A 14915-nucleotide genomic window follows, 5' to 3' on the forward strand; every position below is an offset into this window, starting at 1 on the left:
GCTTCGTCGGTGTACGTGCACAGCGAGAGGGTCGCCCTGACCAGGTGAAGACCGCGGAGTTCACGAGCGGTCTGTTCGCCCATGATCGACACCGCGGCCCCGGTATCAACTTGAAACACGATCGGCGTTCCATCCACAAAACCTCGCACAGGCTGCTGGTCTCGACCCGGGACGTAAAAGCGTACGCCATGCACAACACCTCGTCCTGGTCGCAGGTCTCACCCCGTGTCGCTGGGGTTGCCTCGTACCGGCTGCAGATGTCCCTGAGTGTTCAGATCGCCGTCTGACTGGCCGCGTTGCAACGCCTGGCCACAGCCCGCACCGAAGACTGTGCATGCGGTTGTGGGCGCCTGGTATATCGCGCGGACCTCCGGATCACCTGTCATGCTCTGGCCAGCGAGGGCTCGGACATCTGTCAGAGTCTGCTCGATGGCCGACGCCGTTTCTGAGTTGAATGTAATGTCCTCGTCCTTTAGCCGTGGAATTGCAGAAACTATTTCCGACTCTTGCAAACCAGAAATAAAACGATCTTCGACCCTGGCCTGCCGTTCACTCGACGTGAATCTGCAGGCGACGGCGAGACGTCTCACCTGCTCGGCGAAACTCGCGATGCGAGTTCTGGGGTGGGCTCCCCTGGGCTCCTCGCCAGGTGATCGAAGTCGTACCGTGCGAGCTGCGCTGATTCTCCCGGCCACTGTGCGCCTGACAATCCAATTGTCCCGGCAACGACTCAAAGTCAATGACGAGGAAAACAGGCACTCTGCACGCGTCGATCCGAAACACCCTCGTCGCCAATGTAATGTCTGGGGAAGCAGTGAGACACGGAGAGTCGTGAGGGTTGTCGTAACTCTGTTTATTGCGTTCCCGGATGTACACTACTGCGAGCCTCCAGCGGGCGCGAACAGCTATATCCATTGCAGGCACGTGACTACTATCACAACTCCTCCATGCCCCCACAACGCTCTATGCCAATACACCACATTTGTGTCCTTTATCTCAGTCGTGTCGATCATGACTCCACTTTTTCCGTTACTTATTCTTGTGATCTCCAGTGAGACGCATTGGCTTCCTCTACTGTCCACGTGATAATCCACTCTCTCGCTTTCCCTTCCCTTCCATCCCTAAAATACATTCTCTTAACCATCCCTCATTACAATAAAATATAATCCCTTCCGTCTCTTGTGCTGTACTTTTGGGATCGCTCTTCTAACTTCAAGGCTTCATATTGCTGTCCTCTTGTCTCCCCAAAGTATTGTCGTCATAAACTGTGTCTATAACCGTTGTTTTGATGTACTGTCTGAAGTGAACCGTGCCTGCCTTTATTTTTCTGTCATCCATTATTTTGTGAGAAGATTCACTCTTATTGTTATTCTGAGGTTGAAACATCCGTTTGTTTAAAATTGTGTGCCTGAACGCTTGTGTTCGTATAGGAATCTGCAAGATATCCCCAATCTGCAGCTGTTCCTCCAACTTTGAAATCCAAACCGACAGACACCAATCCTGCTCCAACACGTGATACGTGCAAGCCCTCCCTGAGCCAGAAGTTACCGTCGGCTGTTCCAGGAATTGATAGCCTCGCCTCGAATACAACTACCACGACTACAAACAGTCAGCAAAGCTCCAGGATGTGCATTGCCCCTGATATGGTGCTGCCTTCATCATCTTCTTCAAAACTTCAACCACCACTCGGCCTCGCCCAGATGCCAGGGACTCCACGCTATTTCTTGATGAAATGTTGGAATCACAAATACCTGGAGCTTTCGAAGCTAAAAGGCATCTGGTCGACGTCGGCTTCTATTGAACACCAACTCAGCAAGGCTTTCAGACAGGCGTCTCATGTCTTCCTGATCTTCACCATCCAAGGCTCAGGGAATTTCCAGGTAGTCTGTGATCTTGTCTGACAATTATCCTTCCCCGATTTCACCTCATTTACCGTTAAAGCCTTTTTTTGTACTTCACACTGCAGCGGCACCGGGTAGGAAGAGCTGAGGATCGTTTTGCTTTTTCATGAGCCTCGACAATATGAAAATACTTTGATGTATAAATGTTCTCACGGGCATGCTCCTGAAAACTCCAGGTAATGATGATGCACGTGGGTGGACTTCTTACCTTTTTCTTTTTTCTTTTTCTTCTTTTTTTCGAATTCGGTGCTCGCTGGCTTGAAAAATGGATCGTCATTCTGAGATCGTGAACGTTTTTCTCCCCCCCCCCCACTAATAACCATTAATTGAGCCTCAAATGGGGATTGGTATTTCCGTGTTGAGAAAGTGTTGTGATCTTTCTCTTGCACGTGGTTTTGCGATCACTTGGAATTTATGGTTGCTGAAGGCAATCCAAATTATGAAAGACGAGTGAAAGTACCCATCCCGAGTGACCGGAAAAGTTTCAGTTTATCGATCGATTTCAATGATTTCATGGACTTTAAAGCAGGTTAATTGTGTTAACTCGGAGCCAAAGTTCTGAGCTCCTTCTACCGCCCACCACAAAATGTTGGTGAAACATTGTGCGGCAGAGGTTGGATTTGTCCAAAAAGAAGACAAAATATATTTATTTTAAATTGTGTGTTCGTCCGTGAAGATCTGTATTAAATCCACTTCAATCTGGATGTTCATGTTTATTTTGAAGATTACTGGAAGGGATCGTGAAGTGACTGACTATATCGCATCAAGAAAAGTGAAATGAAAATGCGAAATAACTAATCAGCAACTTTTAAAAACGCAGCGATGGAAGGGGCCGCCATAAACGGGAGACAGACAAACGCACGGGCATGCACCACGGTTCGCAATACACTGAGACCCCGACATTCGTGGAGACTTGTTCCTGAAAATCACCGTGAATGTCGAATTCGCGAATGCATTGGTTCAATGGAAAAAGGGGGATGGGTTTATTATCTCTTGTTTTAACACAAGGTCTGTGTTTTTGTGGAAGGGCGATGGCACACAACTAATTAGGACACAACAGAACAAAGGGAACAGCAGGAGAAATGGGAAACACCAACAGCATGGTGCAGGGAGAAAGTAGATGGGAGGATTTGCGGTACGGTCCTTTCGGAGAGAGAGAAAAAGAGAGAGAGAAAAAGAGAGAGAGAGAGAGAGAGAGAGAGAGAGAGAGAGAGAGAGAGAGAGAGAGAGAGAGAGAGAGAGAGAGAGAGAGAGAGAGAGAGAGAGAGAGAGAGAGAGAGAGAGAGAGAGAGAGAGAGAGAGAGAGAGAGAGAGAGAGAGAGAGAGAGAGAGAGAGAGAGAGAGAGAGAGAGAGAGAGAGAGAGAGAGAGAGAGAGAGAGAGAGAGAGAGAGAGAGAGAGAGAGAGAGAGAGAGAGAGAGAGAGAGAGAGAGAGAGAGAGAGAGAGTAGAGAGAGAGAGAGAGAGAGAGAGAGAGAGAGAGAGAGAGAGAGAGAGAGAGAGAGAGAGAGAGAGAGAGAGAGTAGAGAGAGAGAGAGAGAGAGAGAGAGAGAGAGAGAGAGAGAGAGAGACAGACAGAGACAGACAGACAGAGAGATTTCTCAGGATTAAAAGACATTCCAAGTGTTTGAGTGGTTTGCGATTTTGTCAAGGTCTGAGGAGAGGGAAGAGACTGCTTCTCATCAGAAGGATGAGAGATGTCATGGCAGAGAGTTGAGTTATCAGCAAAGAGAAAAAGAGGATTTTTTTCAGAGTCAGTGAAATCCTTGATGAAGATTTGGAATAAGATGGGACCGAGAGCACTGCCTTGTTGTACTCCAGCTTTGACAGGGAGAGGGGATGAAAGGGTTCTGTTTGGAGCCACTCGTTGTCTACGAGATCGGAGGAAGTCAGGAATCCGAGAGGGGTTGGCCTTGGATTCCAGAGGCAGACAGTTTGTAGAGCAAGGCAGGATGCCAGACTGCATCAAAAGCTCGAGATATGTCCGGAGAGACGGCCCTGATCTCACGTCTGATATTGAGGGCCTCCATCCATTGTTATGCGAGTAGAAGCAGCACGTCCAAGGTAGAGTGAGTGACCATGTCTGAATCCAATTTGATCTGAGATGAGGTTGTTGGTGAAAAGGAAGGATTTCATGATGGATTCCATGCCCTCGCTGATGATTGGAAGTCAACTAAATGGTCTGTCATGAAGGGGATCCTTTTTTTACCTTTTTATGTAATCTTGTGATGTTGGCTAATTTCCAAGCAGATGGAAGATGACCTGTGGTAAATGATAAGGTGAAAGGGGCAGAGAGAGGAAGTGCAAGAGCAGCAAGGCAGGTTTTTAGGACACGTGGTCTGATGCCGTCCGGTCCAGTAACAGTCAGAGTCGAGTGTTGCCAGAAACTTTTCCACCTTTTCAGGTGCCAAAGACAATTCAGGAGCAATTGGGTCCAATTGGGAAGGATGAGTACAGAGATGCTGTCGCTGATGCTGTTCCCCTCTACAAGTATATTGACTGACACCCATTTCACCGACCTCGGAATGATGACAGGCTGAGTCGACCCCACCTGGTGCTAATTCAGCAGCCAACGGGGCTCGACCTCAGGACCCTCGGATCCAAAGCCAGCCAACCTAACCACTAAGCCAACACCAGGCGATATTGTCAGATGTTTGGCTGGAGGAGCGAGCGATGCGAATGAGGCACGCTGTGGCTTGTATGAGCGGCTTCCAGTTGGAGAAGCGCTCAAACCGATGTGAACCAAGCTGGTTGTCAGGTACATCGGTGATAAGAGGTGTCACCTGGGAACGGATCTCAAGATCAGACCCATTGTCCAGGAGTTCAAAGGAGTCTGCGTGCCCAGATTGCCTATCGTCAAGGCGTGAGAGGAAGTCTGGTCCTGTTCGACACACACACACACACACACACACACACACACACACACACACACACACACACACACACACACACACACACACACACACACACACACGTGCATCAGGAGAGCAGCGAGCATCGACCTTGTGCCATGATCCACTGAATTGTGATCTGTGAGCACATAGTGCCACTATTATGGTCATATAGACCTCCTGATGCATGTCACCGAGTTGTTGACATTCACAGAAAACCTCGTTTTGTTGTACATGTAGCCTTACACGACCTTGCTATCGGTGTACAATTTGACCGTGTCACGCTTGGTGTCTATTTCATCTACGATCAGCTCTCTAATCTCTACTGCTAACACTGCCTCACAAAGCTCCAGTCTTGAGATGGTGTGCTCAGTCCACGGTACTCGCTTCGCCTTACTGAGGACGAAGCCGACATGACACAATCCTGCAACGTTCAGTGGCCAACGGGGCTCGAACTCAGGAACCTAAGATTCTTGAGATTGGACACATGTTTTCTGGCTCTCCTGAGAGTAGTCACACACTTGTTGTGGGCTTTGTGGGATCATCTGATGTTGCCTTCAGTCGGATTTGCCTTCCAGGAGAGAAATGCAAGCTGTTTTAAAGCAACAGCTTCACCACAGTATTCAGAGAACCAAGAGAGGGAGGAATGGGTCAGACAATTGAAGACGAGATGGGATCAGTCTGTGCATAAGAGAAAGCACGTTTCTATGGAAGAATTCCAAGACTGAATTAATATTCGTGGCGGTGGAAACAGGAGACCAGTCCTCAAGTGTAAAAATAATAATAATAACAATAAAAAATGCTCCAGTATATGGAAGCACAGTGTCAACAATGGAGGCGGGTCACATTTTCTGGACTTCGAATACATGGGATCCACTCATGTCGAATAAACGAATGTCATTGTTCCACGGTATGTGTGTGTGTGTGTATATATATATATTATATATATATATATATATATATATATATATATATATATATATATATATATATATATATATATATATATATATATATATATATATACACACACACACACACACCAATAAAAGGTAATGTGTGTGTGTCAGTGTGTCTCGCCCATAACTCCAAAAGTATAAAACCTAGCAGCCTGAAACCTTGCATACATACTAAGAAAACTCCCAGGGAGTGCAAGAGTTAAAATGGGGTGTTTGGGTTCGTTAAAATACCCCTTTTGATGATAATTTAGGGGGTGTTCATCACAAAAAAACAAAATAAGCCTAACCAAGATGGCGGCACGCCATCTTGACGACATCTTGGTTCGCCCTCTGTGGTTTCTGGAGTCTTCAGCCACCATTTTGTTCGGCCGATTCAAGCATGCCTCCATTTGGAAACACGATCCATTCTCACGGACGACTTGAAGTATATCATTGAAATATTTTGTCGGATTTGAGAATCGGATCTGGTGAACAAAATGTGTCGAAATCTGGAGTGAAATCCGAAAATTTTAACAAATTAGCGATTTATATAACTTCGTGTATTTATGAAAGTAAAGCATTAAACTTTACTTTTTCAATTGTTCGGAGGATTACATTGAATGAAGAAAAGATTATGGAATGTGCAGAAAGTGTAAATTCATTGAGTGAAACGCCGTGCTTCATAACCTGCTTTTGCCATCCATGACGTCACAGTCCACAGCAGGTCCTCTTTTTTTCCGGAAATTACATACTCAGTTTGCTGTTTCTGTTTTTGGCGATTTGCTTACATTACAAAATATTAATTTAAATCTACATTGGTTTACATTAGCAGGAACAATCGTCTGGGTGGCACAGGGTTGGTTGTTCTTTGCAGATTATGCGTTTTTTTTCTGTGTGAGACGTAATCCCCTGCCGATGCTCGCCATTACAGCTATGAGGTACGATTGATGTATAAACGACGAACATGGTCATCACTGTTTCGATATTTGTCGGTATGCTGTCCTGATGAAAATTTGGGACTTCATGCCGTTGACATCATGGGGACTCACTTCTGTTGGGGGGGAGGGGGGGTTCAATTGTTGACCATACATTCTGTCCCTTTGAGGTTAGGATGTGCGTTTTACCATGTACTTCAGCCTTTGGGCTGAGGGGCGTGTGTATGTCAACGGGACAGTCTTGTTGGACTGTGTGCTTTGGCCGTGGGGTCAAGGTGCATGTCCCAAGCTGTTTAAATGTTTTGATGATTGTTTTTTGGTATAAATAAGGTTCCTCCGTAACAGGTAAATACAGTGCACCCATAATCCGGATTGACGGCTTCGTTTGATGTTTAACTGATGTTGATCATGTAATCTTTGTCTGTTTGACAGTCGCCGGCCTGAGGCCTCCCGATTGGAGGTGACGCTTTGGTGTAAGACTTTATGTCCACTGGAGATCGGTGGAGTGCTCATCATGCTCCACATATTTTGATATTTATATTTATCTCGGTATAAATGATTTTTCCAGGATGTAAGTGACTTTTCTGGGTTTTTTTTCTCTCTTTTGGAGCATAAATCTGCTCATCGTTTGGGAAGGATTCAAGTAGACAGCTCACTCAGTCCCGTATGTGCAGTTTTCCTCAATGATGCGCCCAGTGCTCTCTCTCCACTGTTCCAATAATTTTCTTTGATCAAGCACAATTTTGTTTCCCTGGCTGATGCTTTATTTATTTATTTATTTTGGTGCGGGTGAGGTTCACGGTACATTTTGTGTTCATTTGGAGTCAAAATGGTGAAAATATTAGTTAGCTCACCCTCTTTTGATGAAGTTTTTTTTTCTCTCGTTTTCATCAGGGTTACGCGGTGATGTTGTCAGACGTCATGACACTGCAGCATGTCGAAATGAATGCCGCAGGACAGAGTCGGATATTCCGTGTGCAGTGGCAAGGATATGGGGATGTCCCGTTCTCCCTCATCCGATGCCGTGCTGATTCCTGGAGTGAGGAGAAGACTCTGCAGACGTGTCAAGATGGATCGGTAACCACTTGTGGACATTATTGAGGAAATATCTTGAAACATCGTTTTTTTTATAGCGTTTGCTCTTGCAGAACGCGTTTCTTCTTCGTCGTTATATTGATCTAGTAAACTTTATCATGTTATACCTCCAAACAAATCAACCAGCTGATGGAACCTTCTGGCCGTGTGCATCGAACTCGTACGTTTAGTGAACTTAGGGTAATGCAAATTTGGGTATGGTGTTACCTGCCTGAACACACCTTTTTATAATTACCTGCTTCATGGAAAAAAAATTCTGTCCTGGTGCTGCTTCGGAGCTTACAGATTGGGACGTGCGTCCGATGGCAGCAGTCGAAGTATTTGGGTTTTAACTTAATTGTAAAAAGTGAACACGCTTGTACGAACAGTACCTCTGGAAACCCGATAACTGCTCCGGTGATTCGTGTTCTTCACAGGAATTTGAGCCGCAGGTCGGGAAGCAGATCCTAAGGATGTGGGCTTCGCCTGCACAATTGGAAATCCAGGGAACGATACCTGCTCTCAACACAAAACTCGGTAATTTATTATACCTGTCTTATTTGTGTTCTGTGAGTTATTTCATTCTATCGACTGTCAGACCTCTTCATTCTGGGAGTCACTTGCTGAAACAAAGCCTCCAAATTGGGTCAATCCTGAAAAGCAAGAGGGAGAGAAAGATGAAGAGGAAGGAAGCGCGAGGATGTAAAGAGAATATTTTGCGTTCTGCGGCATCGTGTTCACCATTCGAGGCTTGACACTGACCGAGGAATGCCTTTGATTGGCTTTGTGAAGATATTCAAGGTGACTCCCTGCACTTACAGCTCCTTCAGAAAGTATTCACTCACACCCCTTGACTTTTTCACATTTCGTTGTTTCAGCCTGAATTAAAATGGATTAAATTGAAAAAACAAATTTGCCACCAATCTTCACAAATATCCCATAATGGCAAAGTGAAAACATGTTTTTCGAAATGTTTACAAATTTACTGCAGAATAAATGCAGACATGTCTAATTTACATAAGTATTCAACCCCCTGAGAGTCAACACTTTGTGAGAGCACCTTCGGCAGCGATTACGGCTTCGAGTCTTCTTGGGGATGTCTGTATCAGCTTCTCACACCTGGATTTGGGGATTTTCTCCCATTCTTCCTTACAGATTTTCTCAAGCTCTGTCAAATTTAATGGGGAGTGTTGGTGAACAGCAATCTTCAAGTCTTTCCACAGGTTCTCAATGGGATTCAAGTCTGGGCTTTGGCTGGGCCACTCAAGGACTTTCACGTCCTTGTTCTGAAGCTATTCCAGTGTTGCTTTGGCTGTATGCTTGGGGGCATTGTCCCATTGGAACGTCAATCTTCGCTTCATTCTCAGGGCTTTTGCACTCTGAAGGAGGTTCTCCTCAAGGATTTGCCTGTATTTGGCTCCATTCATTGTTCCCTCGATCCTTACAAGTGTCCCAGTCCCTGCCGCAGAAAAGCATCCCCATAGGATAATGCTAGTGTTAAATGGGCGATGAGCTGTGCTCGGTTTCTGCCAGACGTAGCACTTTGCATTCAGGCCAAAGAGTTCAGTTTTCGTCTCATCAGTCCACAGAATCTATGCCTCATTCTCTCAGAGTCTGTCATGTGCCTTTTTGTAAACTCCAGGCGTGCTGTCACGTGACTTTTTCTCAGGAGTGGCTTCTGTCTCGCTACTCTCCCATAAAGCCTAGATTTGTGAAGTGCTGCAGACACTGTTGTCCTTCCTGCAGGTTCTCCCATTTCAACCAAGGAACTTTGTAGTTCTGTCAGAGTGGTCATTGGGTTCTTGGTCACCTCCCTGACCAAGGCCCTTCTTGCCCGGTTGTGCAGTTTGATCGGACAACCAGCTCTCTGGAGAGTCTGGGTGGTTCCACATGCTTTCCATTTTCCTGATGATGGACCTCACTGTGCTCTTGGGAACTTTCAACACTCCAGACATTGTTTTATTCCCTCCTCCAGATCTACCTAATCACAATTCTATCTCAGAGTTTTACGGACAGTTCCTTGGACTTCATGGTAGAGTTTCTGCCCTGACATGCACAATCAACTTTGGGACCTCATCTAGAAAGCTGTGTTTCTTTCTAAGTCATGTCCAGTCGATTGAAATGGCCACAGGTGGACTCCATTCAAGTGGTGGAGACGTCTCAACGATGAACAAAGATAATTGGATGCACCTGAGCTAAATTTGGAGTGTTTTAGCAAAGGGCTTGAATACTTATTGACTCAAGACATTTTAATTTTTAAGTGATTTGTAAAAATTTCATTAAAAAAATAAAATAGAATTCCACTTTGACATGACAGGGTATTTATTGTATGTGGATCGGTGACAAAAAAATTGAATATAATCCATTTTAAATTCAGGCTGTAACAACAAAATGTGAAAAAGTCAAGGGGTGTGAATACTTCCTGAAGGCATTGTATGGAGACCAGTTGGAGGATTACATGACAACTTTAATGAGATCCTGGCTGATTGTAAGGCCAAGGTGCTCCAATGACCACTTCTGTTCGAAGTTGATCATGGGAGCTGATACTGTGTCGGAACACAGAACAAAGAAGTTTATAACGAAGTAGAGCTGTGCCGGAAGGACAACAGCCCTGCCCCCTCCCCGTCTCACTCTTGTTCCCCTCCCCCCACATTCTCTCTCTGTCACCTCCTCATTCCCCCCTCCGAATACCATGCAGCACTGTTCTCCCACACCTCTGTCTGTCTCTCTCTCTCTCTCTCGCACCCCTCCCTCCCTCCCTCAGTCAAGAGCAACATCCACCCCCCTTCCTCGCTTCCCCTTATTCACCCACTCCTCGCTTCCCCTCCCTCCTCTCCCTGCTCCTCCCTTCCCTCCCTTCTCTCTGCCTCCCCTCCCTCCTCTCTCTCTCTCCCTTTCTCTTTCTCCACCCCCTCCCCTTCACACCACCCTCAGCAAAGCGACGGGTTGTATTTGCTGGTAAATTAACCAACAAACAAGTCGAGGGACATTCAAAGCACACCGCACCCATGTCAAATAAATAAATGACGCCTTCAGCGCAACCGCGATGCTGCCATGCAGCACATGGAGATGCAATTGGGAGGGAGCGATGTTCAGTAATTGATTGATTCATTGCGTCATTAAAAGAAATAAATAATAATTGTAAAATAATTAATTACTTAATCAATTGGCTAAAAGCATACCTGAACCATCACTGTTTCATCCCAATCTGTAACTTTTTGAAAAATAATTATTTCAAAAAATTAAATAATCGATTAATAGATTCATCAATAAATCAAAAACACCATTTATAGCCAAATCGCTTGTTCACTGTCGTGTCCAAATATCAGCTTCCTTGCTCAAAAGGTGCCTGAGATGTTGCCGTGATGAGAAAAAAAAGTAATTCATAAATCGATAATAATTCAGTAATTAATTGTTTAATCAAAAAACATAAAATTACAATTTTGCCAAAGTACTTGTTTACTATTGTGCCCAAATTTCAGCTTCCGAACCCAAAGGATGGCCGAGATATCGCCCGGACAAACAAACAAGAAAGAAAATAATTGATTGATGAATTGCAAAATTAAAAAAATAATAAATAATCGTAAAATCATTAATTTCTTCATCAATTGGCTAATAGTATATGAAACCCACCACAGTTTCATCCGAATCTGTAACTATTTGAAAATTAAGTAATTAATTGAAAAATTAATAATTAATCAATTGATTGATTTGTCAATAAATCAAAAATACCCTTTATAGACAAATCACTCAGTCACTGTTGTATTCAAAGATCAGTTTCCTCACTCAAAAGGGGCCTGAGATCGTGCCCAGATGAGAAATAACTAAATAAGGAATAAATAAATCGATAATAATAAAGTAATTAATCAATTAATTGATTAATAAAAAAATAAAAAATAGAACGTTTTTGCCAAAGTACATCTTCACTTTTGTCCCCAAGTTTCAGCTTAACTCAAAGGATGGCTGAGATATCGCCCGGACAAACAAACAAATAAACCAATGTCACCCGCAGGGTGACCCGTATCTTGCCAAAAGGTGACCACGTGTGACTTCTTTGAGGTCACACTGAGGTGAACAGAGCTGCTATCCACCAGGAGCGACTCCTTGAGGAATATCTGCCAACGAGAGATTCCGATGAGAATCGTTCTACAGAGTAACCATGAAAAATATGCTTTTGCCTTATAACGTCACCAAATGGCGTCAGAATGTCTCAAGCTTGACATATCTAGAAAGCACTCATCGAGGTGTTCAATTTGAGGTACTACACGATATGGTTCCTAAAACTTGAAAATTTGACCTTGGGGTCAAATATGTTTGACCTCAGGCGCTAACCATGAAAATCAAGGCCAATCGCCGCCAAAAATCAATCAGCTGAGCGCCAGACCATATACTACATTCCCATAAAGTTTGGAGACGATTCGATTAAAATTACTAAAAAAATAAGGGTTTCGTCGACTCCCCTGATTTGCGACAAAGTGACCTTGACCTTTGACCTTGACCTTCAAAATTTTGTGCACTGAAAGGGACCTCTATAGGCCTCTGATATGCGGTTACAAAAATTTCCGATGATAACTGTGCTCTGCAGAATTTTTTTATACGTGATTACAGACAAAAAAAAACATACAAGCTGACTAACATATCTTGCAAAAACTTTGTTTTGGCAAGATAACAAACGGAGTAAAAACAGTATTCCCTTCGTTCGGAGCCCGCCGATGACGTCATGCACCAACCTGGATATGGAATTGGGAATGAGTGGTGTACAATGAGCACTGGTGAAGAGAGCAAGTGGAAGGGTATGGGGATGGGGGGGTGTAGTAATTTGGAAACACAAACAGAGGTGGGCTTGGGGAGGATTCATGGGACTAGAAAAGTGAATGGATAGTAAATGTGGGGATGATCTGAGATGGCGGTGAAGCGCTGTTTTGAAGCCCTGGAAGGAAGATTAAGATTGAGGTCCCATGCATGACTCAGTGACACAACAAATATTCAAAAAACTTTCAAACACAAACATTAAACTTTCGAGTGAGAAGAATGACGTAGCAGGATCGATACGTTATCAAAAAGGTATGAATGGCCAAGGATTCGCATGGCCAAGGATTCGCATGAAGAGGACATCGTGGAGCGGATGAATCGTGACAGTGAAGCACCTGTGGTCTGCCAGGTGACGATGAAGAGATTGTGGACGTGGTTATTAACCCCAAGGAAGAAAAAATAATGACAGTGAGAGTGAAGAAACACAAGTCGGTGGCCATTGATCAGGGAATATAACTTGGAGAACAGCACACATGATCTTCTTACAGAGGATGAGTTTTATCTCTCAAGAAAGAATAAATAATGACCTCACCCAAGATAAACTAATGAAGGAGAAACCGAACTTCATGAAACAAATGACTCTTCAGGAAATGTTTGAGAGGGAAACAAAGCATGGTGATGGTTCAACCTCTTCACAAAGCCTTTGTGTCCTTTGTTACCCCTCATTCCTCCCCACATCCCTGATTTCTCCAACTCTCCCTCTATGTTGTCCTTCAACCCAGCTGTTGGTGTTTCCCCTTCTCTCTCTCTCTCTCTCTCTCTCTCTCTCTCTCTCTCTCTCTCTCTCTCTCTCTCTCTCTCTCTCTCTCTCTCTCTCTCTCTCTCTCTCTCTCTCTCTCTCTCTCTCTCTCTCTCTCTCTCTCTCTTTCTCTCTCTCTCTCCTGTTCCATTTTGTCCTGTTGCATCAAGATGTGTTCAGTGTTATCGGCTTCTCGTTCGTCCACGAGCTTTGACTTCGTATGCAAACAAACAAATAAATAAATAATGTTTCACATTGTAAAATCTGAAAACTCTGCAATCTGAATACTATTCAGTCCCAAGAAAGTCAGATTTCAGAAAAAAAACTCCAAAATCCGAATTTAAGTTTATAAAAGTAAAAAAATTAAAGTTTTTTTTTAAAGTGAAGAAAAAGTTTAAAAAGTTAAAAAAAAAGTTTCAGAGTTAAAAAAAATAAAAAGAGTGAATTTTTATTTTTAAAAAAGTTCGAAAAATTCCAAGTGCGGGTTTAGGAGTCTCGGCCACACTTTGAATTTTTGGAACTTTTTTTTAACGTAAAACCCACGGGTTAAGTTGCCTGAAACTATTTTACTCGGCCAAAACATTCCGCCGTTCTCGGCCATGTCGACCGATCGAATGTGCCGCTCACGCTGTACGCGTTGGCGAACATCGAGATTCAGAGAAAATAGCACGGAGTGGCAAATGTAGATCGTGCTCGGAAACGTGAACCAACAGTTCACTGCAGGACCCTTCTGCACGTCCTTGTTGTCCAGGCCGTGCAGGGTCAGGTGTTCGACGGACCCGCCGGTTCGTTCGTCTTGTGATTAATTCCCTTTCACTCATCTTGGTGATTCGCTGCAAATCGTTCCTCTTCTGTTCGATTGTACAGTTACCATGGAAACCGACGTTTGTCGACAAGGCAAACCTACGTTTGCAGATGTAGTTGTGGTGTTCGTGTTTAAACGTTGATGTTACAACCTGACGGTACAGACGTGCTCAGTGACGCTTCAGGACGGACGGTTTTCATGCCGTTGTGTTATTATTTGAGTAATTTTGACAAAATGTCTTTATTTTGCAGAAAGTATTGGATTGAACGACGATCCCTGGAGCGTTTGAAGGAATGCTGTGGCTGCTGTTTGCTGCTCATTTGTTTTCATCCGTACGTGGGGTCGGGGTTGGGGGGGGGTGGGCTCTCCTTTGATTATGGAGCAGATTTCCACAGTTGTTGTTGTTGTTATTTTCTTCTGTAAAAGAGTGTGTTCCACAGTGACATTTGTGTTAATGAGTATGTTTTACATTCTTCGCTCTGTCATAGAGTGTGCCACGTCGTTCTCTCTGTTGAAGAGTGTGTGCCACGTTCTCCGTGTCTTGCGCATCCTTTCCCCGATGAAGAGTGTGTGCCATGGTCTTTCTTTCAATAAACAGCGTGCACACCACATTTTCTGATGTAAGACATTTGTAAACTACCTGCTGTGTTGGAAATGATTCCGGAAACCGGAAACCCCAGGTATCGAACGTAAACGACACATGATCTAATCACATGTCATGTGTGTGAATGAACTGCTCCATTGTCATCATGTGTCAATTGTAGGTCCTGATTCTGATGGACAAAACACTCTGTTACAGAGCGGCGGTGCTGCCGAAGCGGT

The 14915-nt window shown here is 44.3% G+C and overlaps 1 protein-coding gene across 1 annotated transcript in view; it reads left to right on the forward strand.

Annotated features, from left to right (window-relative positions):
* Positions 1–14704, forward strand: part of LOC147007865 (3'-5' RNA helicase YTHDC2-like) — a 94953-nt gene extending 80249 nt beyond the window's left edge. Inside the window, 4 exon segments of the mRNA XM_085866369.1 lie at positions 1431–1880; positions 7558–7740; positions 8175–8274; positions 14345–14704. Coding sequence (XP_085722495.1) covers positions 1431–1880; positions 7558–7740; positions 8175–8274; positions 14345–14382 — 771 coding nt within the window. The 3' untranslated portion in view covers positions 14383–14704.
* The last annotated feature ends 211 nt before the right edge of the window (positions 14705–14915 follow it).

Source organism: Eptatretus burgeri, chromosome 24 (genome assembly GCF_056783735.1).
Source record: "Eptatretus burgeri isolate ZD-2024b chromosome 24, Ebu_testis_v1, whole genome shotgun sequence".
Lineage (NCBI taxonomy): Eukaryota > Metazoa > Chordata > Myxini > Myxiniformes > Myxinidae > Eptatretus > Eptatretus burgeri.